Source organism: Acipenser ruthenus, chromosome 12 (genome assembly GCF_902713425.1).
Source record: "Acipenser ruthenus chromosome 12, fAciRut3.2 maternal haplotype, whole genome shotgun sequence".
NCBI lineage: Eukaryota > Metazoa > Chordata > Actinopteri > Acipenseriformes > Acipenseridae > Acipenser > Acipenser ruthenus.
The window spans coordinates 15,750,036-15,777,026 of NC_081200.1; the positions used below are offsets into that span (position 1 = coordinate 15,750,036).

Below are 26,991 nucleotides of genomic sequence, written 5' to 3' on the forward strand. Positions count from 1 at the left end.
CAGTGCCAATCTTTGTCAGACACGATCACCTATTCTGGAATAACAAGATATTTCATAAGGCGTGAAATGGGGTAACCCAGTCATTTTACAGTTATTCATCTACCCAGTACCAGCCCAGCGTGTGTAATTTAATATTTAAATGTGATGTCCAGCAATTCCTCTCTACAACAGGGAATTAAAGACTGGATTCAAATTGCTAGTGCAGGGGAAAGGTAGCCAGATGGGAATTCTAAGCTGTATTGGTATTGTCATCTATCCAATCCAACTCATCCAAAGGATGGAACCCCTAACAACACACTATGCCTTCCTAACGCCAAGTAGCGGAGCTTGAGCACAACATATAGGTATCTGAGCTACTATCACGACTTGTTACAGGTTAGCAGCTCATATAGTCCAGACAACAGCATAAGGTAAGTATTTAACCGCTTGACTGCGGAGTTAGCGCTCCAGTAGAATGGTAAGACAGCACTCAGAGTCATGATGTTCATGGTTTGCATCCAGCCTCTTCTTTACCATTGAATTCATTAGGCTGAGATACAAATCCATTGCATCAGGTTTATACTGTAGGTCCTGGTGTTCTTTGAAAGTCCTAGGGTAGTTTCCACTTGATTTCCTACATGTTTAAACTTTAGTGACAAACATGTTTAAATGATTAAACATTAACATACTCCATCATAATAAGCCTTCTATGCATACATCATGTAATTGTATATGGAAAAGACAGTGAACAAATATTGACTATGAAATGATGTGGCTTACACTGTACATTTACAACTGGGTAAACACACTTATTTGACCTCCATATTTTTGACAACGGTTAAATGCAAATTCTAAACGTTTAACACTAACATTTAAAATCTAAACTATTACAATTCTTCGTCCTCAACAGGAAAAAAAGAAACAGCTCTGCTTTTTACTCCAAGAGATGCCTAAAATGTAGGCGATATGGAAAAGGTTTCTGGGTTATTATTTCTTTCTTGGCAGACATCCTTATCCAGGGCGACTTACAGTTGTTACAAAGTATCACATTACAAAATATCACATTACAGATAATAGCAGTTACAATAAAATCAGTAGAAATAAGAGCAAATTCAAACGAGAGAAAATAAAAAACAGTAAATAATTACGTTTGAGAGCAATTTCAAATAAGAGCAGTTAAACTTAAAAATACTTGGTTTTAAGAGTAAATTCCATTAAGAGCAAGTAGCAAGTACAATAAATGGATAAGAACAATTTCAAATAAGAGCAATTACAAAAGACGTGAATACGGTTACCTTTAAGAGTAAGATCAAGTACAAGATACAGAAAATATAATTATGATTGACAGCAGTAGTAGAATTCAGCAAGTATAAGTTGATGCAAGTACTGATACAATAGGGTGCCATATAGTCCAATATAGGCAAGAGTTGTGAGGTTTACAGATGCTGTCTGAACAGGTGTGTCTTGAGGAGGTGCCAGAAGGTGGTCAGGGACTGAGCAGTCATGATATCCGTGGGTAGGTCGTTCCACCACTGAGGAGCAAAGGTGGAGAAGGAGTGGGCTCTGGAGGCGGGGGAGCAGAGGTAGGGTACAGCTAATCTGTTGTTCTCACACAGTGGCGGCCTTGTAGTTTATTCTGGATGACACCTTCTTGACCCTGTTATACCATTGAGACCTAATCCCAAGTTAATAGGCATTTTATTATAGAAAAATGTTTTGAGAGAACACAATCTGACTTTGATAGGCCATTCTGTGCAAGCAGCAATTATGAACTAAACGAAATGTGTCAAAGCCGTGTCAATACAGATTGTATCCCAGGTTTCCCACAAGACTGTACAAAGAGATCTTTGAAATCTGATAAGATTTGACCTGAGGCTACAACAGCTCCTATTTGTTTGAAAGTATCAGGCATTTAATAATGCTGAATGGAAACAAAAAAAGACCTATCCTTCTACAGTATGGTGTGTCTGATGTACTGTATTTTCTGGTACACTTTCTTTCCAAATGTATTCCTGACTATCTTATGATTGAGCCAACCCACTTATGGATGAGTCCCCCAAGCAGTTAGAGTATATGTAAAGACAATCAAATATTAATCTATCTTTCAAACAGATGTCCCTAACACTAATCCCAAAGCACAGTACATATTTTCTGAATTCTTACAAGCTAGTTACTAGAGCACACTGTACTAAATGCTGCTTGCAAGCAGGAAGATAGCATAATTAAGCATAAACATCTAGCGAACATTGATGTTAGCACACAAATGAGTTATGTGTCACTGGAATGTACAATAATATTGTCAAGAGTCTTGTCTCGCTGGCTTCGGGCTAATGTCCGTCTTTTAAATGGGGTAAACTGTCCATCTGGATCAGGGGTGTCCCATGCTTTGCAACTTGATAGTGAAGGCTACTGCCCAGCCTATAAGTGTTTTGTTCTTTTTTTTTTTTTTAGGCCCTTGTGCCATTTTTTGTTTATTCCTGTTTTTGTGTTGTTTTGATTTAATAAAGTGCGCAACAGAGCTTTAAAACTGCAGCTTTCTGTCTCTGGGTCTAATTCCTGCTGGTAACCAGTCTGGGCCGTGACGCTACCCTGTCACACCGTCAAAATTCTAAAGTTAAAAAAACATCAAATAATAACACTCTAATGATTCAATATGCTACGTAATGATGTATGCAGGTCACAATACGATACAAATTACAGCACATGTGATGGTCCCGATGGACAAAAATGAAACGAGATAGGGACAGTACAGGGACCAATTATAAAGCACGCTTATTCTTTATTCAAGAACCATTTGGTGAACTACAATGACCTTTTATTCTTGTATCACAATACAAATGATACATTACCTCTGTTACCATATGATATATTGTGTAAAGAAAGAAAGATACATGATCATTTGTTACAGCGTTATGTTTTGTGATGTATAAGGTAGTACTGCACTTGTGTATCTTTGATCAGAGCAGACATCATTTTGCAAAAACAAACCTGTTATACCAATATCTAGCAAACAAAGTACAAAATGTTCATTGCACTACAGTATAAGAACATCAGAATTCACATTTGCAGGTTTCAATGCAACTTTTAAAAGGTAGAAGCAAGCTGCTGAAACCAGCTTCAAATGAATGCACACTTTGATATCAATAGAAACACTGTCTAACGACTGCAAGTGAGCAGCAATTTACACAAGAAACAATGCTAAACTTGTGAGAGTCCTCTCATGTACAGGATTATTCTCCTTGTATAGAGCACTGAATCTGACAGTCAGTTACCAGGAATTCACTTCATCCTACATATAATAATTCCATAAAACGTGCCTGTCGTGCAATTTTCAATTTGATATACTAGTCTCAAATGTGCAGTTTTGAAAGAAGCACATGCTGAAGTGTTTTTATTTTAAAACATTCTAGCCAGTACTACACTATAGGTTACAGAAAGTTCTCAGTTTCCAAACCTTACTTTCAGGAAGTCTGTAACTGTTTCACTACCAAAGTCATTTCACCTCAACAGTGTCTTTGGTGTCAAAGTAGATTACTGGCTGCAAAGCACGTCAATCAGTAGGCAAAGTCCCTGGTTAGTTAATGACAGGAAAAATGTCACTATCTAGATGAAAATAGCAATGACGCGTAGGCCAGCCTAAAAAGAGAGGCTTGCAAGCAAACATTTCTTTACTCTAATGTAGTACCAGACATCACATTTGAAATGAAGAGACATGTTTCCTATAACACTTTAAGTAGAATTGCACATCAGGGAAGGTTTATAAAATGATGCTGTTAGAAACTACATATTTACATTTAGGTTTACACGGAAAAGACTTTGTATAAATATTGAATAACCGTACACTGCCTAAAAAGCTTCAAACTATTAACATAGCTTAATTCATAAAGAAATAACAGAAAATCTACAATTTTAACCAGTATACTTCTGAATTCAAGACCAGTAAACAGAACTGTTAATCTCATTTGTTATTAATTCAAAAGTTTACGCCACTATTGAAAGGTTTTACCCAACACACGCAAAACCACGGCAACTTCAAATCAAAGGCAGCACAAAATGAACTGGTCAGATCTCAGACAGACGCAATGTACACAACAGACTTGAATTACCTGAATGATCTGCATCTTATCGCATGATTTCACTGAACGTTTGTATAGTCCGGTTGATCTGACTTGAGCACTAACTGAAATTGAATACTACAAAATTGTAATGAAAAAAAACCCAGCCGTTATTAATTCATGAAAAATAGAAGGAAATAGAAGGAAAATGACTTTCAGTAACCAAAACTGTGTGAGCTGGCACCAAAATAAAAATAAAAATACCACAGATTTGAAAACAAAGTAGAACAATGTATAATAAACCCCCTTTCAGATTGAATTACCCAGTGTTAACTAAACTAATGCCATATATAAAACCCACAAATAAGTCAAATTTGTCTTCCAAAAACATAAGCAGCTCTGGACATTAACTTTGTACATTCCTTCACAGGAGTGACACATCTTCGCATTCACCACTTCAGCTATAGTAGTCCTGGTCAGTCTAAAACAACTCAACAAAAGAAACACACAAGAGAAAGCTGAAATTCCTTACCTTAAAGAAACTTCGGAGAAAATACATAACACTTAACATTTTGAAAGCTTTTGACAGAGTCTCTCCCTTCAGATTCTGCAGGCCCTGGGCAAACTGCTGCTTCCCTGCTGTGTCTTTAGTTGCATGCTTACTTGTTGCTATTTTAGACAGTATTAGTGCTGGGGAAAGCGAATGAGCCATGCTGGGAGCTTATGCTAAGGAGTTGCTTAGCAATTAGGGCTTATGTGTACACCACTGTACAATAATGCAAACAGGTTGGTTCAGGTAGAGTTTACTAGCGGAAGAGCTAGGCTGTTGTTTTAACTATTTCTCTTCTCTTAATTACACATCATGAGTTTTTTAAAGCAAAAAAGTAAAGAGAGGAGCTAGTGAGGCCATGTTTAACCTGCTTTGCCACTAAAACAGTATGATGCGTTTGTAAATTATTCAAAGTACTCTGAAGTGTAGTTAAGCACATGCATGCAAATGATTTAAAGACCTGTTTTAGTTTAGTCAGTTTAAAAAGAGAGAAAAGAAAGAGTTAAGAGTGAAAGAGGGGAGGTGGGGGTGGTGGCTGGGGGAAATAATTATTTTAAACCCTACTTCATACTTTAGTTTTAAGGGCATTTTCAAGCTCTACGCCTTTCTCTGTTACAAACAGAACTACAAAACCTCCAATGTCTTATATCGCCCCCTGTTGGAAAAATAGATATTACAGAAAAAGCAGCTGCTGCTTTACAGCATGAGCTAGTGGCCTAACATGTGTTTTGGATTTAATGTAACTACTCACTCATTTAAAGCTGCAGTGTTGAACACAAAAACATAATAATGTTTCCACTGTTTAGCCTTGTTGATTGTCTTGTTTGTTTACTTCCACCAAATGTATATGTACTGAAGCTGTGAAATATCACTACACACAAAAACTAGTTCCAGTGTAATGTAAACAAAATTTGTTTAAACATGTTTATTTTTATATATTAACATATGTTTAATTGTAATTATAAACCTGCTTGGAAAAATCCTGCTTTCTGATTGGTTAGCTGTGTTCTATAAGTCATACACCATTATTCTATAACGTTTAATATCTGTAAATTATCATTAATTAAAAAAAATAAAAATAAATGACAGTCAAACCCACAATCAAATTTTCATCTTTTTAATGGAAAAACTTTTGACGAATGGTATGAAGATCAATTTCCCAAATCTGACAAAGTACCGGTACCAGTAATTAACTTTAAAAGGAAAACGGCACAGTGGAATAACAGAAACAGAACTAAATCAACTTTATTTGTGCATATTATTAGCTTACTGAATAGAGCTACCTCATTTTTGCACGTGGGGTAATTTTGATCATTTACCACCGTTTAGTGAATGAGGCCCATAGAGCGCGGATAATTTTTAACATGACCTTTTAAGATAACCTTGGGCCAAGGCCTAAATCAAAACGGTAAAAGTAAAGGGTTAAAAATGTAAAAACTACTTTTACAACCATGAACACCATCAAAGTTTGATTAAGTCAAAACCTTGTGTTCAATTTTTGATTGTTTGTCTTTTATACCATGTTGTACTATATATGACACCAAAACCTATATATATCTATATATATCTATATCTATATATATATGGGTAACACTGCACTTGTGAAACAGATAGTTTGTTAAACTCATTTGTGTATACCAAATGAACAATGGATATGGCAAATTTAAATGATAAAGCATATTATGCAGTGGAGTTTTTAGGTGAATAAAAGCTGCCACAAGATTGGTGGACAGTGAGGCTGATTTACTGACTGGCAGACAAGTTTGAAACTTGTTGCCATGACAACCTAGAATTGAATTCAAAAGTGTCCTTCTGATTGAATAAGATGCATCTACTATAGATTTACATGTTAATAAACGTGTAGGTTTTTGCTTATATGTAAAGACGTCTATTAAACCCACAGTAAAACCTGTTTATACCAGTTGGGCACCATGAGTTCTGCTCTAAAAAGCCCTTTGTGCAGTTCACACTTGCTCAAGCCAGGCTAATTGGGCAAATCCCTTCTCAATTAATCAGAGCCCTGGGGCCCAGAGCACTTTATTACCAAATGTCAACATGTTAAGCAACATACACAATTTAGTTATCTCCCCCTGTAGCAGGGCGGCAGTACGCCCTGCTGCTTTAAATGTATTTATTTATTTTTAGAACGGGGTTTCCCCCTCCGCCCCTGTGTTACTTTGTATTCTTATTATTATTATTATTATTATTATTATTATTATTATATTATCGTTGTGTTAATGACGGTGTGCGCCGTGTTTGTTATTGTTTTGTTTAGGGATGGCGTAGCTGAATGTTTGTTTATATTTGTTTAGTAGCGTGGATGGGTAGACCCATCCACAGTAATTTGAAAACTCGTGCAGATTCGGCCACAGTATAAAAAGCCTGCAGCTCTCCAGCTCGGGGTGGGTGTATGAGGAGTGAGAGTAGAGAGCGAGGAGAGAGAAAAACAAAACAAAAAACTAAATTAATAATATACAGGAGCAGTGACAGCGACTGCCCAGCCTGACCTGTATAGTTTATTTATTTTGTGTTCATGATTTTGTTTTATTTAAACCTTTTATTTTTGCTCTGTGAGCACAGTCTTTTTGTTAAAACCTTTTATTTATTTTTTGTATTTGAATAAAACTGCGCCGCCGCGTCATTTAATTTGAAAACTGCAATGCCTGGTGTCAGTTTATTTACGTTCCTGCTTCTGCCGTGACGTCACCGACTCAGCCACCCTGCCACACCCCCATTACCGCTTCTCTGAATATTTAAGTACCGGTCTGATTTATTCAGGGTTTGGCTTACTATTTTATATTTTGAATGTTTATCTTTAGATACTTTTTTGTGCACTGCTCACATTAATGTTGATGAAATGAATATTGTTTTGTGGATGGGTATCAAAACAGATTTGCAGGTGATGATGATCGCAATCGCTATTGTGTCACTCTTGGCACAAACCTGCATGTTTTATTTTTTTTTAAAGAATAGCATGGTTAAACTTTGCTCCTTTGTATCCACCTCCTGTGTATTTCCTAAAAGGAAACTAATAAAGGGATACCACACAGTACGTTATCCCTGTTTTAGTTTAATATCCTATAATGTATGTTTTGTATGATTATCTATTGCGGTTTCTGCTTGCTAACTATTGAAGAAGTAAGCAACTACTGTAAGACCACTTAAGACTGATTGTGAGGGAAGGAGGAAGGGTAGAATATTTGTGTTTTGTGCAGTAAAGCCTGAGCCACATTAATATAGCTTCCTCTTTTCTTTACAATCAGCCTAAAGTATTTTTTTCTCAAGCAATTTCCACTGGTATAGTTTATACAAAAACAGCAATATTTAATCATACAGAACACACAACAGGATATTAAATAGGTAAGAAATTAAACATTAGGAACATGCAGATGAAATCCCTGTAATGCCCTTTTTCAACAACAAAAAACTATATTTAAATGCACTGTAAAAAGAGTTATGTATTCCTTTTTTTACTGTAAAAACCTATTCTGCTGTACAGAGGTCTCTTTGTGTTTGGACACTGGGATGGTTGTCAGGTAGCAACATCAGCTATGCAACACTTCATCTAAGTGTCACGCTGGGGTCACTTTCAGCAAATCACTGGTGTGGCCCAAGCATGTAACCTTTGGATGTCAATCCAATCCTGTGCTGACCCTAACTTGTGTATTTGTCTATTTGTAATTTAAAAATAAGGTTTCCATACAAGGAGTCACCAGATCATGGGTCGAAACTGAGTTTTTGCAGTTGAAACTGAGATGCAATTGCTGTGCTCAGTGTTTTAATGAAACAAATAAGATTTAAACAAAAACAACACACGGCACTTTACGCCAAAACAAACAGACAAACAAAACAGACTAACACTTAAACAAATGGTGGATGAACAGACAAACAAACACGGTGAGTCTAAACAACTTATATTTACTTTATTTTACTATTATTTACTCCTTCTCCACACCTGTTCTCCACTCACCGAACACACAACCCAAAGTGAGCAAAACGTGCATCTATATATACTGTTGTGCCAGGATTCAATTACTAATTAATTATTCACTTGAATCCCAGCACGTGAACTAATTCTGTGCAACCCTGTGCTCACATATTAAATACTTTAAATGCACGTGAAGTGTGCCTAAATACAATTATATATTTTAAACACTTGTGCTCATTACCCACATTATATCCTGTGTACCAACTACAATACACCAACATTTACACACTACATGCAACATATAACACACAAATGCACACATGGGCGGGGCACATTGCCACAATGCCTCACATGTCAACCTGTTCCTATCCTGTTTTAAATAACTTTAGCATAACCAAGGCAGAAGTGTTAAAGGGACTAGGAGCTCTTAAAATAAACAAATCCCCTGGGCCGGATGAGATCCTCCCAATAGTACTCAAAGAGATGAAAGAAGTTATTTACAAACCGTTAAGCAAGATCATGCAACAGTCTCTTAACACAGGGGTTGTACCGACAGACTGGAGATTTGCAAACATAATACCGATCCACAAAAAGGGAAACAAAACCGAACCAGGTAACTAGAGACCATTAAGCCTGAGTTCTATTATATATAATATGATTAGAGGAGAAACCTCAAAATGGAGCGAGGTAACCAGTGGTGTACCACAGGGATCAATATTAGGTCCTCTGCTATTCCTAATCTACATTAATGATTTAGATTCTTGTATAGTAAGCAAACTAAGGTTAAATTTGCAAACACTGTTGCAGCAGCAAAGGTCACTCAAAATGATCTAGACAGCATTCAGAACTGGGCAGACACATGGCAAATTAAATAAAAATGTGCATTATAAATATCATATGGGAGATACTGAAATTGAAGAAGGAATCTATGAAAAAGACCTAGGAGTTTATGTTGACTCAGAAATGTCCTCATCTAGACAATGTGGGGAAGCTATAAAAAAAGGCCAACAAGATGCTGGGATATATTGTGAATTTAAATCAAGGGAAGTAATGTTAAAACTTTACAATGCATTAGTAAGACCTCATCTAGAATATTGTGTTCAGTTCTGGTCACCTTGTTACAAAAAGGATATTGCTGCTCTAGAAAGAGTGCAAAGAAGAGCAACCAGAATTGTCCCAGGTTTAAAAGGCATGTGATATGCAGACAGGCTAAAAGAAATGAATCTATTGAGTCTTGAACAAAGAAGACTACGTGGCGATCTGATTCAAGCATTCAAAATTCGAATGGCCTCCTCTTGTTTGTAAACTTTCTTATGTTCTTACGTTCTTAAATGAATATATATATATATATATCTAAAAGATGGTTAAATTATATATAGCCTAATAATATAACACTTCGCTATCACTAATCTCTGTAATCTCCCTGAACTCTTCTCACCTCTCCAAATTTCTCGTCTCATCACATCAGTCATTACATCTCATCCACACCTTGACAAGCAAGCCAGTGCGGCTGGGGAAGCTGGTCTCCTGACCTTCCCCCTCCTCTTCACGGCCAGCAGTTCCCCTCCGTGGGGCTCTGACCACATGATCTCCGGCCGCGAAAGTGCGGCTGGGGGAGCTGGTCTCCTGACCTCCCCCCCTTTCTTCATGGCCGGCAGCTCCCCTCTGTGGGGCTCCGACCACAGTGTAGTGACCCCAGGCGAAGCAGGATCCCTGGCGACCCCAGGCAAAGCAGGATCCCTGGCGACCCCAGTCGAAGCAGGATCCCTGGTGACCCCAGTCAATGGCAGCGGACCCTCGGGAGGCAACGGCAGCGGCAGCGGACCCTCGGGAGGCGACGGCAGCGGCAGCGGACGCTTGGGAGGCGACGGCAGCGGCAGCGGACCCTCGGGAGGTGAACTCGGGAGGGGAGCACCTGGCCATGGAGGCGGCAGCGGGAGCTCCACTTCTCCCTCGTTCCCTGTAGCTGGTGGCTCTCCAGGTGATGTGGAGCAACAGGCAGCCCCAGGCGATGCGAGGCAGGCATCCCTGGGTGGTGCGAGGCAGGGCAGGAGCAGTCCTTCCCATGACGGTGGATGTGGAACCAGCAGGTATTGACCCTCTGCTGGTGGAGGTGGGAGGGGAAAGCAGTCCTCCCACAGCGGCTGAGGCGGAACCAGCTGGTATTCACCCTCTGCTGGTGGAGCTGGGAGTGGCAAGCAGTCCTCCCACGGCGGCTGAGGCGGAACCAGCAGGTATTCACCCTCTGCTGGTGGAGGTGGGAGGGGCAAGCAGTCCTCCCACGGCGGAGGAGGCAGTACCAGCAGGCATTCACCCTCTGCTGGTGGGGGTGGGAGGGGCAAGCAGTCCTCCCACGACGGTGGAGGCGGAACCAGCAGACATTCACCCTCTGCTGGTGGAGGTGGCGGATGCAGAGGCAGCTCTTGCTGCTCTGCTCCTGGTGATGGTGGAGACAGAAGCAGCTCCTGCTGCTCTGCTCCTGGTGGTGGTGGAGACAGAGGCAGCTCCTGCTGCTCTGCTCCTGGTGGTGGTGGTGGAGACAGAGGCAGCTCCTGCTGCTCTGCTCCTGACGGTGGTGGAGACAGAGGCAGCTCCTGCTGCTCTGCTCCTGGTGGTGGAGACAGTGGCGAGGGCTCCCCACCCTCTAACGCTGGAGACGGCAGCCATGGCTCCTCTCCCTCTGGCGTTGGAGACGGCAGCCATGGCTCCTCTCCCTCTGGCGTTGGAGACGGCAGCACTGGCTCCTCTCCCTCGGGCGCTGGAGACGGCAGCACTGGCTCCTCTCCCTCGGGCGCTGGAGACGGCAGCAATGGCTCCTCTCCCTCGGGCGCTGGAGATGGCAGCAATGGCTCCTCTCCCTCGGGCGCTGGAGACGGCAGCAATGGCTCCTCTCCCTCGGGCGCTGGAGACGGCAGCAATGGCTCCTCTCCCTCGGGCGCTGGAGATGGCAGCAATGGCTCCTCTCCCTTGGGCGTTGGAGATGGCAGCAATGACTCTTCTCCCTCTGGCGCTGGAGAAGGCAGCGATGGCTCCTCTCCCTCTGGCGCTGGAGAAGGCAGCGATGGCTCCTCTCCCTCTGGCGCTGGAGAAGGCAGCGATGACTCCTCTCCCTCTGGCGCTGGAGACGGCAGCGATGGCTCCTCTCCCTCTGGCGCTGGAGAAGGCAGCGATGACTCTTCTCCCTCTGGCGCTGGAGACGGCAGCGATGGCTCCTCTCCCTTTGGCGCTGGGAACAGCAGCGGGGCCCCTCCCATATCTGCAGCCAGGTAGTTGAGCACCATGGCTGCGATGTCTGGGAGGGATGCTGGGTGGTGTTTCTGTTCCCAGGCCTCCCAGCGCTCCCCATCTCTTGCCCACAGGAGGTTGATCACAGCAGGGAGGGCGTCCACGATATCCCTCTCAGGCTCCGCCAGCCAGTCCCAGATCCCCTCTGAGGAGAGTGGACCAGTCCGCCTCGGAGGATGCAGAGGCAGCTCCTGCTCCTTTCCCTCGGACGGTGGTGGTGGAGGTGAAACCAGCAGGTATTCTTCCCCTGCTAGTGGAGCCATTGGCTGTGGACACTCGGCCTCCCCCCTCTTGGGCTGTGGACGGACCGACCCCTCATCCTCCTCCCACATGGGCGCAGGATGTTCAGGCTCCTCCCTCACCTGCCATGGAGGGGGTTGGTCGGGTGCTACATGCCCAACCTCACCAACGGCGAAGCACCATTCCTCACCCCTCAGACAGGTGAGGCAGACATCCAGCACAGCAGAGACCCGGCGGGACTTGCGACCAGCCCCGCGCTTCCTCCTTCTTCCCATTATTTAATTTGAAAAAAAAACCGAACAAACAAAAAAAACGCACTTTTCTGTCCTGGTCCGGCTCTTGGAGGCGTTGTTTGTCCCACACAGGACACCATATGTGGCAGTCTGGCTCGCAGTGGTGACGTCACGGACCAGGAAGTAGAAACCAAAACAATGGATGGGCGGTTAAAGCTGAGTGCAAGGGCACTCAGAGTATTTATTAATAAACAAAATATTTAAACAAACCAACACAAAACACAAAACAAAAGGGCACGAGGGCCAAACGAATAAACAAACAAACAAGTAAGTGTCGTGCTGGACAATCCAGCACGTTTTAGCAATTGTTTTTCGAATGTTGCTCGCTCTCTCCGCTCCCCGTACTCTCCTCTGTACACCCAACCTCAAGTGCAGAGAGCTGCAGGTTTATATACTCTGGCCGAGGGATTAACTCTGCACGCGTTTGGTAAGGATGCATGACTGTCAGCTAGTTAAATAATCAGTAGCTGATCAGCCATGCATCCTCACTGGGTTTTTAAATATAAAATAATAAAAGACGCAGCGCTTTTACCCGCGCCGTAAACAAAAATACAAATAATAATACATAGGGGCGGGACACTCCGCCACACATTGCATGAGTGTTAATCTCAAAGCGTACACCTATGTGTGGATAAATCGAACTAGGGACAAACAAAAACTGAAAACATATTTGCTAATTGAAATTTTGATTTTGGAGCCCGATGATCGCAGTGCCCTTTACGGGGGCAGAGGTCGCCCACATCTAAGGCTGACCCTGCAGAGGAGGGAGGAGGGAGTTTCATAGGAGGGAGCACATAATGACTCCTTTTTACCTGATGTACGAAGATGTCCTAATATGGATACAGTATGCATAGATGTGCCTCGGATGTATCTGGAAGAACATGGGTTAACCAGCAGGCAAATAATAGAATTCCCTTACACTGTGATATTTACGTTACAGAATAGAACTGTAGAATTTGGCTAGGCATGATTGCATGCATTTGACTACTAAAATAAAGCTCTATGCTTGTACCTGCAATACATGTCTGAATTTTCTGTACTGCCTTCTCTGGCCAAACATCAGACAAGCCTTCCCATCGGTACAGTTGATAATCGAAGAACAGTGCCAGTTCTGAAGACTATCATTTAGGGACTCCGGCCATTAAGGGAAATATGACACACACAAAGCATACAAATACATTATTACATGCTTTCGACAAAGTTTTTAATACAACAATGTAACCTTGCAATTTGTATTGTCCCCCACCAGTGTTCTATTTGCAGAGACACTGAAAAGGTTCTAAGTCTCTTGGGCTCTGTATTAGGTCCTCATGATGTCATTGTACCCTTTATATTGTCTTATAGTAACTCGCATTCTGGGCCAGCTGTTTTGAGTGTTCCACTGGCAGCCACTCAATCGAAACGAATCCTTACTGTTAGGTTTGACTCGCTGTGATTTAATACGTCAAAAATGGTGCTTGCTGTGACCGCTCGTTCAGATGTTACATAATCCCCCCATACACCCTTGTGAGGCTTGGCTGGAGTTTAAAAAGCACACATTTCCTAACTGAGATAAACACTGCAGGCCATGTTTTTTCTAGGCTAGCAGCTTATTCATGCTGCATGCATTTTCCCAGTCCAATATATAAGATTAAAATGCTTAAAAAAACAAACTACAAATAATAATACCAGAGCTCTTTTTTGTACAGGTTTAAAGGCATAGTCCCTACAGTTTTGAAATGTATTTTTTTTCATAGTCTTTGGGATTGGTCTGTTTATTTAAATCAATGTTTTTATTGGTTTTATCTGTTTTTCTACCCAATTTGAAAACACCAATTCCAAAATCTAACTACATCGCACTTCCCAAATTTGTATTTTATTTCACCTATATTTTGAGATTAAAAACCTCTTTTACAAGTAAGATGTGGCCAAGAAGATGACACGTACATTGATGGACGACCTCCATTCCGGCAATGATAGTGTTAGTGTGAGGCCTTCAAGCTCTCAACACAGCTCTAAGACACAATGAGCTTTCCCTGTTGTGACTCCTGGCTATTCTGGACTGTGAAATATCTCCTGTCCAGAATTGCCAGTCAGTAACCTGCAGTTTCAGGCCAATGCCGCGCTCCATGTGGACTCTGAGCCAAGATCGCATGCTGTGCCACTCTGCTTTAGTGGCGCAGTGGGGATGGAGAATGACAGAGTGAAATCTTTCTTCTGAAAGAGACTCTGTATCTAACACGGGGGGGGGCAACACAGAGGAGAGGGCAGGGCTACAGCTTCAGATTTTAAGTTATTACAAACGCATTCAAAATTAAAAGCTGAACTAAACAACAGCAGCGAGATGAAAAGGATTTTGAAGCTCATTCAGATCTTACAGCACTCATTGTAAATGCCCTCTTCCTTGTCCATAAATAAGCCCTGTCTTTAATTAGTTTTACATTATTATTATTATTTATTACTGTCTTGTTCCAATCATTGTGTAGTTGAAGTTGTTTTGGTGCATATTCAAGCCTGTCGTCTCTTAGTGTTAACTCATTTTTCTCCTTGGCTAGAGGAAGCGTGCAGATGCATTATTAGTACAGGAGTTCAGCATGTCCCAGTTTAGCAGGTGATGTGAAAGACATATACTCTTATACTTGCTTAATTTAGAAGCACATACACATCAAAAAGGATAACTTGCACCGTACAGTCACATAAGGATGAGTGATCATGGTACTCACTCATGCTGCTTTACAAACTGTAATATAAATCCAGCTTTTATTTCTACATCAATATGACAACCTGCTGGGCTCTGCTAAAGGAATTAACTTGGCTACAGCAAGGCACTGCATTCCTGAATCCTCCCACAATTCAAGTTTCCATACAACATTGGATTCTAGTCAAGTTTTTTCTAAATAAACTGTGTATAATTATACAGGGCTTAATTGTACATAATACTTGTTTTTTTACACCTGGCAACCAAACATGTATTTTTTATTTTTTTATTTTTTATTTTAACTCTTCCTCCATCAGTAACTGTTGATACCACAAGTAGCAAATCATAGGTTAAATGGTGAATGTTTATGAATGCAGTGCTGTACAGTAAATACAATATATTGAATAAAGACAGTAATAATGCAACACATCTACAACAGTACTTATTGTCATTTGGAGTACATGAATGCTTTTTTACGAGTTAGAGAAGCACTTGAGATCATTGAGACAGCTGTGGGAATTCCATCTGCCTTTTCAGCAGCACCATTTCATCAGATCTTTGCAATAGATGGCATCATGTTCAATCAGAAATGATCAATTCTGAAGCAGATGTCCAGTACATGTATGGCAATGGATCACTGGATGTATGGCAATGGATCACTGGATGAACTGCTATAGAACTACAAGTTGCAGTTTTGAAGTTACTCCGATGCTTTAAAACTATTTACTAAACTTATTTAGTAACTTACTGACAAGAAGGCTATACAATGTAATTTGATAACTGTTCCCCCACCCCTAACTCTACAAGTCTAAAACTGATGACACACAGCTTCCACACTCTATATTTCAAATCCCATTCGTCAGTTTATCAAAGGGACTTTAGGCTGCGGTATGCTCAACTAGCCACTGAAGCGGAACAGCGAGGATGGAGAGTTCGGGTTTACCCAGTGGAAGTGGGTTGTCGAGGATTTGTGGCACACTCTACAACCCGGTTTCTCAGAGACGTCGGATTCAGTGGCCAAGAGTTGCGTTGCACAGTGAAGAACTTATCTGAAGCAGCAGAGAGGAGCAGCAACTGGCTGTGGTTGAGACGGAAAGATTCTAGCTGGGGATCTCAAGCACAATAGAAAGAAAGAAACGCTGATGTACAGGTAAGTAAGCTGGGCTGAGTTGAGTGGGGGACGGAGGGGGGTGATGCTGGGACGCCAGAATCACCGTCGAGCCCTCTTGAGGTGTCGTGGGCTAGTCGACGAAACATTGAGGATGGAAGGTGCCCACTTGAAAACACCAGAGATGTACCCTACTTAGCTCAATCCAGACGGTTGTCATGCTGATGCGCTGGGGAGGCCGCACTGTGGTTGATCCCCGGAGCCAGCATCGCAGCCGTTGTGTGTGCTGATGCGCCAGGGAGGCAAAATAAGCTGATCCCTGGAGCCAGCATTACACTTCAGCCATTAACACCAGACAGAAGGATATCTACATCATCATATGGAAGGAAACGTAAATGGATGGAGACACATATGGATCACATTAGTTTACTGTAAAGCTACGTCTTAGTTGGTGCTTATCTTGGCGAGAGCCGAGTTCAAATCAGCATGAAGTTTTAACATCTACTCTCGTGTAATGGAAATCAGTCACATGATACTACACATTAACCACATGAAGTGCAGAGGTAGCGAAGTCCATGGAAAATGCCATTGCAATAAATAAACTACCTACAGATATCAGATTTACCCATTATGAGCCAATTCATCAGACAGCTTTTGGTTGTTATTGATTCCAAATAAAGCCATACTAATTTGGCAATGTGGCAAAGTGCCCCGCCCCTGTGTGCATTTGTGTGTTTTGTGTATGTATGCGTGCGTATGTTAATGTTGGTGTATAGATTGGTACACGGGATATAAACGGGTCTGTGTTTCACGTGTATTTAAAAAGTGTATATTTGTATTTAGGCACGGGATTGCACATCACGCACGTGCATTTAAAATGTAATATGTGAGCACAGGGTTGCACAGAATTAATTCACGTGCTGGGATTCAAGTGAATAATTAATTAGTAATTGAATCCCAGCACAACAGTATATATAGAGACACGTAGCACTCAGTCAGGGTTAGGTGTTCGGAAGAGGAGAACGGGTGAGAGAGAGAGAGAGAGGAGAGTTAAAATCATTAAACGTAATAATAGTTGTTTGTACTCACCGTGTTCGTCTGTCTGTCCTGCACCGTCTGTTTAGTGTTTAGTCGTTTTGTCTGTCTGTTTATTTTGGCGTCAAGTGCCGTGTCCTGTTTTGTATTCCGTTGTTTAAACCTTTTATTTTGTTATTAAACGCTGAGTGCAGCCATTGCACTCAGCTCATCATCACCACCGTCTCTGTCTGTGTATTCCTGTCTGGTCTGACGCCACCCACTCTGGCCGTCTTTGTGACAGGCAAATACATTTGTTTAACTGAAATGTCCTTAGTATCAAGTATTTTCCACTTTTGCGTCATTATAAAGAGCACTCACAGAAAAACAAAGCGACAGGAGGTGTGAAGGTGTGTGTGAGATAAGCAGCGTTCTCATGTTTCAGTTTTAATGGCTGTACTGTGGGAGCTGTCAACCACTGTGCTTGTTTTGGACCCACCCAGATCCCTCATGATGTGCCCCACTTGCACTGGCTGTCTAGTGCGTGCGTGTTCTCTCTTGTCTGCCACTGATGTTGCCGCCAGATTACTGACATATAGGCCCTATTTTACTTCAGACAAAGCGCCTTGAGGTTTGTACAGCATGCAAATCCTGTTAGTTTGGGTGATCATAACAAATTGTCCAATTTCTTTCTACAGCATATAATTTGTCAGAACAAAGACGTAAAACACATGCATATAAAGCCCAGACAGGTATGGTAAAGCAAAAAATGCGACAAACCATAGTAAACTATGGTCAATGTGTAGTATAATCATGGGGAAAGCATCGGGAAACTGCAAAATTACTGTGCAAATTTACTGTGGTGTCTAATGGGCAGTCTAAACCTCTTGCCCTACAAAATAGATTACAGAAGAGTATCAGACAAATGTTACCCTGCCTTGAGGGCTGTTATTAGAAAACTAATATTCTGGGAATGTTTTTTTAGTCTAAATGCTACACATGTATGTAACATTTAGACTAAGACTTTCCAGCAGAGGTCTAACATTGTTTACAAAAACGAAACAAAAAAAAACAGTTCATTTTACACCATTTACACCTCTCAAACCACAGTTGGATGACAGCATATTACAGCATTGGGGAATCACTTTGGACTGTATCAATAACTGTCCATGTTTATCCCAGGAATACCTTTAAATAATTGATTGCAACCAGAGGAATTCCTTAAAAAATCAAGCTGTGGCACTGACCGACAGCATATAGGTTGAACCCCTGTGTGAAATGAGCTCTTTGAGTAGCAGTGGCATTCTGTGATTAGAGAGTTAGGCACATCGCTGAGCTACTATCTGTTTGGGTGAGGTCAGGGCTTTAGATAAGAGGTCAGACAGATCCAGACAGTCTGGTACTGAACGACTCAATAACAACATATACCTTTTTAAACGTAAACGACAATGACATGACACATGATATATTTTCCAGGGTAATTTGATGCATTTACAGTCGACTCTTGCTAATCCAAACCCGTTTGGACAGAACCCTGTTCAATGATTTGTTTGGAATAATGATCGTAACCTGTACCACACTGAATGTGCCTTATCTACTTCCTGTTATGTTTTTGATACTTCACTTGAATCCAAAACCAGTAATAAGCAATAGGCATGCATTTCATTATTGCAGCTTCTTGTAAGTTATATCTTTTAATTGAATTCTGATTTTTTTACAGCTAAACTGGTGTCATTTAATTTCATTATTAGCTAAGATGTGTTTTCATATAGGACTGTACCATTAAGAACAACTGCAGGGAGTTGTAAGATATTTTCCTTGCCCATGTCACACTATTTGTCATAACCTACTGCTTGTTAACCTTTTAGGGTCCACGCAGTGTTAAACCTGGCCCTTTAAATATTTTTACTCAGGCACTGTAAGAGACAGCCCTGCTTGCGATACATCATTGGAAAGAGGAGATTCAGACCATAGACATATATAGAACTAGACCTGCCATCAACTGAGTTCAAGTGAGCAATCGCACTGCCATCTTGGGTGATAATAAGAGAGAGAGAGTACAGCGAAGACACAGGTGACTTTTACAAATATATTAATATATTAATAGGTATATTAATATTTAACCGGCTTCAATACATTTTCAATTAAATGATTATGTTGTGAAAAACAAATAGAACCAACGTGATTCAGTACATTACAATACATCTGACCACATTATATACATATATGTCTTGTATATGTAGTTTGTTAATATACCTCTCATTCTGTTTTTTACATGTTTGTGGGTGGTGTCTAAAAAGTAAAAGGTGGGCCATGCTGGAGATTCCTTTCAGTTATTACAAAATATTTATAATTATATTGTGCTTTTTTAAGGAGGATGGAACAATAATCCAAACACAGCACAGTCTAGAGCTGCTTTCAAGAAGACCTGGCTAGGTGTGGTGTGCTTCCATATTCAAATGGGAATGTAGTACAGCTTGATGAAACCACACACATAACTCTTTCATCAGCTGTATTTTCTGGTTCACAAGTACTTTGCCAAGGTAATAAAGATTCTCTTATGACATAGGATGGTGATCTGTTTGTACAAGAAACACACCTTGGAATTGCTCTTGAACACGACTACTCAGACCATGTCCCTAAAGGATGCCTCACAACGTAGAAAATGCTGTAACTTACATTGAAGGCTGGGTTGTACGTAAAGTGTGCAAAACCATCAGCTGCAGTACTTGTAAAGATTCCTTGATATCATCTAGAGCACCAAGTGAGTTTGATCAATCTTCACGAATGAGGGGGTCTGGTGATACCATCTTTAGGTGAGAGGAGCATTAGGAAATTAATGAATGTGCACAGTGTCAAAAAAAAATCTTTACACAAGATCAAGTACTGAGATTGGTTAAAGAAGATATAGGGCACAAAGATGTACTTTGTCTTGGTAGTCATATTGTGGAAGCACAGTATGGAATTGATAACCATGAGTTTGATCTGATCTCTGTTTTAGTTCAGGTTTATTACAAATTGAGGCAGCATCACATTGCAAAAACATACAGCATTCAAAATCAAAGACAGTGTGTATATGTATGTGTATATATATATATATATATATATATATATATATATATATATATATATATATACAGTACTGTGCAAAAGTTTTAGGCAGGTGTGAAAAAATGCTGTAAAGTAAGAATGCTTTCAAAAATAGACATGTTAATAGTTTATATTTATCAATTAACAAAATGCAAAGTGCAGAGTGAACAGAAGAAAAATCTAAATCAAATCCATATTTGGTGTGACCACCCTTTGCCTTCAAAACAGCATCAATTCTTCTAGGTACACTTGCACACAGTTTTTGAAGGAACTCGGCAGGTAGGTTGGCCCAAACAGCTTGGAGAACTAACCACAGTTCTTCTGTGGATTTAGGCAGCCTCAGTTGCTTCTCTCTCTTCATGTAATCCCAGACAGACTCGATGATGTTGAGATCAGGGCTCTGTGGGGGCCATACCATCACTTCCAGGACTCCTTGTTCTTCTTTACGCTGAAGATAGTTCTTAATGACTTTCGCTGTATGTTTGGGGTCGTTGTCATGCTGCAGAATAAATTTGGGGCCAATCAGATGCCTCCCTGATGGTATTGCGTGATGGATAAGTATCTGCCTGTACTTCTCAGCATTGAGGAGACCATTAATTCTGACCAAATCCCCAACTCCATTTGCAGAAATGCAGCCCCAAACTTGCAAGGAACCTCCACCATGCTTCACTGTTGCCTGCAGACACTCATTCGTGTACAGCTCTCCAGCCCTTCGGCGAACAAACTGCCTTCTGCTACAGCCAAATATTTCAAATTTTGACTCATCCGTCCAGAGCACCTGCTGCCATTTTTCTGCACCCCAGTTCCTGTGTTTTCGTGCATAGTTGAGTCGCTTGGCCTTGTTTTTGTCTTCCATGAAGGCCACTTCTGACCAGACTTCTCCGGACAGTAGATGGGTGTACCAGGGTCCCACTGTTTTCTGCCAATTCTGAGCTGATGGCACTGCTGGACATCTTCCGATTGCGAAGGGAAGTAAGCATGATGTGTCTTTCATCTGCTGCAGTAAGTTTCCTTGGCCGACCACTGCGTCTACGGTCCTCAACGTTGCCCGTTTCTTTGTGCTTCTTCAAAAGAGCTTGGACAGCACATCTGGAAACCCCTGTCTGCCTTGAAATTTCTGCCTGGGAGAGACCTTGCTGATGCAGTATAACTACCTTGTGTCTTGTTGCTGTGCTCAGTCTTGCCATGGTGTATGACTTTTGACAGTAAACTGTCTTCAGCAACCTCACCTTGTTAGCTGAGTTTGGCTGTTCCTCACCCAGTTTTATTCCTCCTACACAGCTGTTTCTGTTTCAGTTAATGATTATGTTTCAACCTACATATTGAATTGATGATCATTAGCACCTGTTTGATATAATTGTTTAATCATACACCTGACTATATGCCTACAAAATCCCTGACTTTGTGCAAGTGTACCTAGAAGAATTGATGCTGTTTTGAAGGCAAAGGGTGGTCACACCAAATATGGATTTGATTTAGATTTTTCTTCTGTTCACTCACTTTGCATTTAGTTAATTGATAAATATAATCTATTAACATGTCTATTTTTGAAAGAATTCTTACTTTACAGCATTTTTTCACACCTGCCTAAAACTTTTGCACAGTACTATATATATATATAGCTTCGGCCACGCTACTCCACTACTCCGCTCGCTCCTCTGGCTCCCGATCACCGCTCACATCCAGTTCAAGACTCTTGTACTAGCCTACAGATGCCTTGACCAGACTGCACCCAGCTACCTCCAGACCCTCATCTCTCCCTACACCCCCACTCGACCTCTCCGCTCCGCCTGCACTAGAAGACTATCTCTACCTCCGCTACGCTCCCCTGCCTCCAGAGCCCGCTCCTTCTCCACCCTTGCTCCGCAGTGGTGGAATGACCTTCCTACAGATGTCAGGACTGCCCAGTCCCTGACCACATTCTGGCGCCTCCTTAAGACTCACCTCTTCAAACAGCACCTGTAGAACTCCTCTGTTTGTATCCTGGGACACTATCACCCTTCATGTAAATGTGCTTTATTTTGCTCTTATCTGCCCCCTATTTTACTGCATTTAATCCTGTACTTCAGAATACTGTAATCCGCCAAGTGTTTAACCTGTAGTACTTTGTATTTAATCACATCCTGATGTAACTATCACTATTTAATCATATCCTGATGTAACTATCACTATTATCTGCTGTACTATTGAATTGTAGTTTGTCACACTTGTACTTTGCTTGAACAAAAGTTATTGTATTTCTTGCTCTTATTGTATTACTTGTATTGTAACACTTGAAATGTATTTGCTTACGATTGTAAGTCGCCCTGGATAAGGGCGTCTGCTAAGAAATAAATAATATATATATATATATATATATATATACAATGCCTTGCATACGTATTCACCCCCCTTGGACTTTTCCACATTTTGTAGTGTTACAACCTGGAATTAAAATGGATTTAATTAGGATTTTTTGTCACTGATCTACACAAAATAGACCATAATGTCAAAGTGGGGAAAAAAATCTACATATTTTTCAAAATGATTTACAAATAAAAAACTGAAAAGTCTTGATTGCATAAGTATTCACCCCCTTTGCTGTGACACCCCTAAATAAGCTCTGGTGTAACCAATTGCCTTCAGAAGTCACATAATTAGCTGAATGGGGTCCACCTGTGTGCAATTAAAGTGTCACATGATCTCAGATTAAATACACCTGTTTCTGGAAGGCCCCAGAGTTTGTTAGAGATCATATCTAAACAAACAGCATCATGAAGACCAAGGAGCTATCAAAACAAGTCTGGGATAAAGTTCTGGAGAAGCACCAATCAGGGTTGGGTTATAAAAAAAATATCCCAAACTTTGAACATCCCCCGGAGCAGCGTTAAATCCATTATTAAAAAATGGAAAGAATATGGCACAACCGCGACTCTGCCTAGAGAAGGCCGTCCACCAAAACTCAGTGACCAGGTAAGGAGGGCATTAGTCAGAGAAGCAACCAAGAGGCCAATGGTAACTCTGAAGGAGCTGGAGAGATCCACAGCTGAGATGGGAGAAACCGTCCATGGGACAACTATAACCCAGACGCTCCACAAAGCTGGGCTTTATGGAAGAGTGGTGAGAAGAAAGACATTTCTGAAAAAAAACCATATCAAATCCTGTTTGGATTTTGCCAAAAGGCATGTGGGAGACACAGCAAACATGTGGAAAAAGGTTCTCTGGTCTGATGAGACCAAAATTGAACTTTCTGGCCTTAGCGCAAAACGTTACTTTCACCAACGGTCCCTATCCAACTTGACAGAGCTTGAGCAATTTTGCCAAGAAGAAGGGGCAAAAATTGCAGGATCCAGATGTGCAAAGCTGGTAGAGACTTACCAAAAAAGACTCACAGCTGTAATTGCTGCCAAAGGTGCTCCTACCAGGTATTGACTCAGGGGGTTGAATACTTATGCAACCAACAAATGTCTTTTTTTGTTGTTTAATTAACTTTTGTGTCACAATAAAAAAATATTCAAAGTGTTAAGTATGTTATGTAAATCAAATGGTAAAAATCCCAATTAAATCCATTTTAATTCCAGGTTGTAACACAAAATGTGGAAAAGTCCAAGGGGGGTGAATACTTATGCAAGGCACTGTATATATATATACAGTACCAGCTCCTGGTCCAGGCCCTGGTACTCTCCCGCCTAGACTACTGCAACTCCCTCCTGGCTGGCCTCCCTGCGTCCGCCACCCGTCCGCTCCAGCTCATCCAGAACTCTGCTGCTCGCCTGGTGTTCTCTCTACCTCGCTTCGCCCACGCTACTCCACTACTCCGCTCGCTCCACTGGCTCCCGATCACCGCTCGCATCCAGTTCAAGACTCTTGTACTAGCCTACAGATGCCTTGATCAGACTGCACCCAGCTACCTCCAGACCCTCATCTCTCCCTACACCCCCACTCGACCTCTCCGCTCCGCCTGCACTAGAAGACTGGCTCTACCTCCGCTACGCTCCCCTGCCTCCCGAGCCCGCTCCTTCTCCACCCTTGCTCCGCAGTGGTGGAACGACCTTCCTACAGATGTCAGGACTGCCCAGTCCCTGACCACATTCCGGCGCCTCCTTAAGACTCACCTCTTCAAACAGCACCTGTAGAACTCCTCTGTTGTATCTTGGGGCACTATCACCCTTCATTTAAATATGCTTTATTTTGCTCTTATCTGCCCCCTATTTTACTGCATTTAATCCTGTACCTCAGAATATTGTAATCTGCCAAGTGTTTAACCTGTAGTATTTTGTACTTAATCATATCCTGATGTAACTATCACTATTTAATCATATCCTGATGTAACTTTCACTATTATCTGCTGTATTATTGAATTGTGGTTTGTCACACTTGAGAATTATTGTATTTCTTGTTCTTATTGTATGACTTATATTGAATGTATTTGTATTTGCTTGCGATTGTAAGTCGCCCTGGATAAGGGCGTCTGCTAAGAAATAAATAATAATATATATATATATATATATATATATATATATATATATATATATATATATATAGTGCCGCACAAAAGTATTCAGACCCCTGACCAATTCTCTCATATTACTGAATTACAAATGGTACATTTCGTTCTGTTTGATATTTTATTTTAAAACACTGAAACTCAAAATCAATTATTGTAAGGTGACATTGGTTTTATATTGGGAAATATTTTTGAGAAAAATAAAAAACTGAAATATCTTGCTTGCATAAGTATTCAACCCCCACACATTAATATTTGGTAGAGCCACCTTTCGCTGCAATAACAGCTTTAAGTCTTTTGGGGTAAGTATGTACAAGCTTTGCACACAGTGTCGGAGTGATTTTGGCCCATTCTTCTTGGCAGATTTGCTCCAGGTTGATCAGGTTGGTTGGACGACGCTTGTGGACCGCAATTTTCAAATAGTGCCACAGATTCTCAATGGGATTGAGATCAGGACTTTGACTGGGCCACTGTAGGACATTCACCTTTTTGTTCTTGAGCCACTCCAATGTTGCTTTGCCCTTGTGCTTGGGATCATTGTCCTGCTGAAAGGTGAATTTCCTCCCAAGCTTCAGTTTTTTAGCGGACTGAAGCAGGTTCTCTTGCAGTATTTCCCTGTATTTTGCTCCATCCATTTTTACTTCAATTTTAACAAGATGCCCAGTCCCTGCTGATGAGAAGCATCCCCACAGCATGATGCTGCCACCACCATACTTCACTGTAGGGATGGTGTGTCTTGAGGCATGGGCAGTGTTAGGTTTGCGCCACACATAGCGCTTTGAGTTTTGGCCAAAAAGCTCTATCTTGGTCTCATCTGACCACAAAACCTTTTCCCACATCGCAGCTGGGTCACTCTCATGCTTTCTGGCAAACTCCAGATGTGCTTTCAGATGGTACTTTTTGAGTAACGGCTTCTTTCTTGCCACCCTCCCATACAGGCCAGTGTTATGCAGAGCTCTTGATATGGTTGACTGGTGCACCATTACTCCACTCCGAGCCACTGAACCCTGTAGCTATATATATATATACCGCAGCAGTGCGGAGTAGTGGTTAGGGCTCTGGACTCTTGACTGGAGGGTCGTGGGTTCAATCCCAGGTGGGGGACTGTACCCTTGAGGAAGGTACTTTACCTAGATTGCTGCAGTAAAACCCAACTGTATAAATGGGTAATTGTATGTAAAAATAATGTGTAAAAAATGTTTTTCTGCTAAGAAATAAATTATATATATATACAATAGCCTCCAAATGTATTCAAACCCTTGATGAAGTGTAACTAACTCAGTATTTTTTGATACAAATAAATAAAAAAGTTAAAACTTGTATGACTATCAACATTGTATGTACTCTAGCAATAGCTTATCCACAATAGTTACATATATTTCTAAATACAAATGTTCAAATGTATTCATACTCTGTAAATGTGTTGAAAATATGTACTTTAAATGTAATCCTGCCATGCCTTTTACTCATCTGGTAGTTTCACAAAACCTCTTGAAGGATATTCGACCACATTATAAATACCCTTTTATTGAAGCTAAATAAATGAAACCCCCAAAACGCTGCGCATATCTGCAGGTTTACATTGGTTACAGCGATCTTAGTGACAGGATTATTAAAGTGCAGCTTCAGATTTGGTAAGCTAGTCAGAATCGGGATACAGATGTAGGTGTGCTTCACACTTTTCAAAGTTAAATGTGAGTTTTCACTTGTGTGCCCATCTAAAAAAAAAAAATGGCAGAAGTAAACCACAGTAATGATATTACTTTATGAAAATGTGTTTTTTTGCTACTTTGTTTCTTTTTCAGAAACCACAATACCAGGAATGAAATAAATTTAAAAAGTCTGCTTTTATACTGTTTCTGCCTGAAAAATCTTTTTCTGGAATAGATCATGATAATTAATCTACACAGAAACACAACAGAGAAGCACACAGAACATATTATTGTAAGATAAGTAATAAGTACAAAATAAATAAAAGAAACAGGGATATATATTCTAATCCAAGGCTATTATTGTAGCATGGCCAGGTCCTGTTGTAGGTGAGTACCTGGGGTCTGGAAAGTATGGGGATAATTTCAGAGAATACTATGAAGATTAAAATGGTACATCATTAGTAGTACTAGCCTGTTACATAATACATTTCAGGGGTAGTTTAGCCCCTATTGTGCACTGTTTGACTTAGACCTTTTTGTATAATTTTTTCATAGCACAGTTGTTTTTTTTTATAACATCATCCCTTTTTAGGATATCTTGAAACAAAACTCCCTGTCTACAGCAGTTACTGTA

The 26,991-nt window shown here is 41.1% G+C and overlaps 1 protein-coding gene across 5 annotated transcripts in view; it reads right to left on the minus strand.

Annotated features, from left to right (window-relative positions):
• Window positions 1-26,991, minus strand: part of LOC117417366 (rho guanine nucleotide exchange factor 4-like) — a 230,484-nt gene that overhangs the window by 125,418 nt on the left and 78,075 nt on the right. Inside the window, exon 1 of one of the 5 annotated variants that reach the window (XM_059034597.1) lies at window positions 4,567-4,698. The exons of the other annotated variants lie outside the window; for them this stretch is intronic. Within the exon in view, the coding sequence (XP_058890580.1) occupies window positions 4,567-4,605 (39 nt within the window). The 5' untranslated portion in view covers window positions 4,606-4,698. Of the gene's footprint in view, window positions 1-4,566; window positions 4,699-26,991 lie in introns of those variants that run through there. 5 annotated transcript variants of the gene reach the window in all.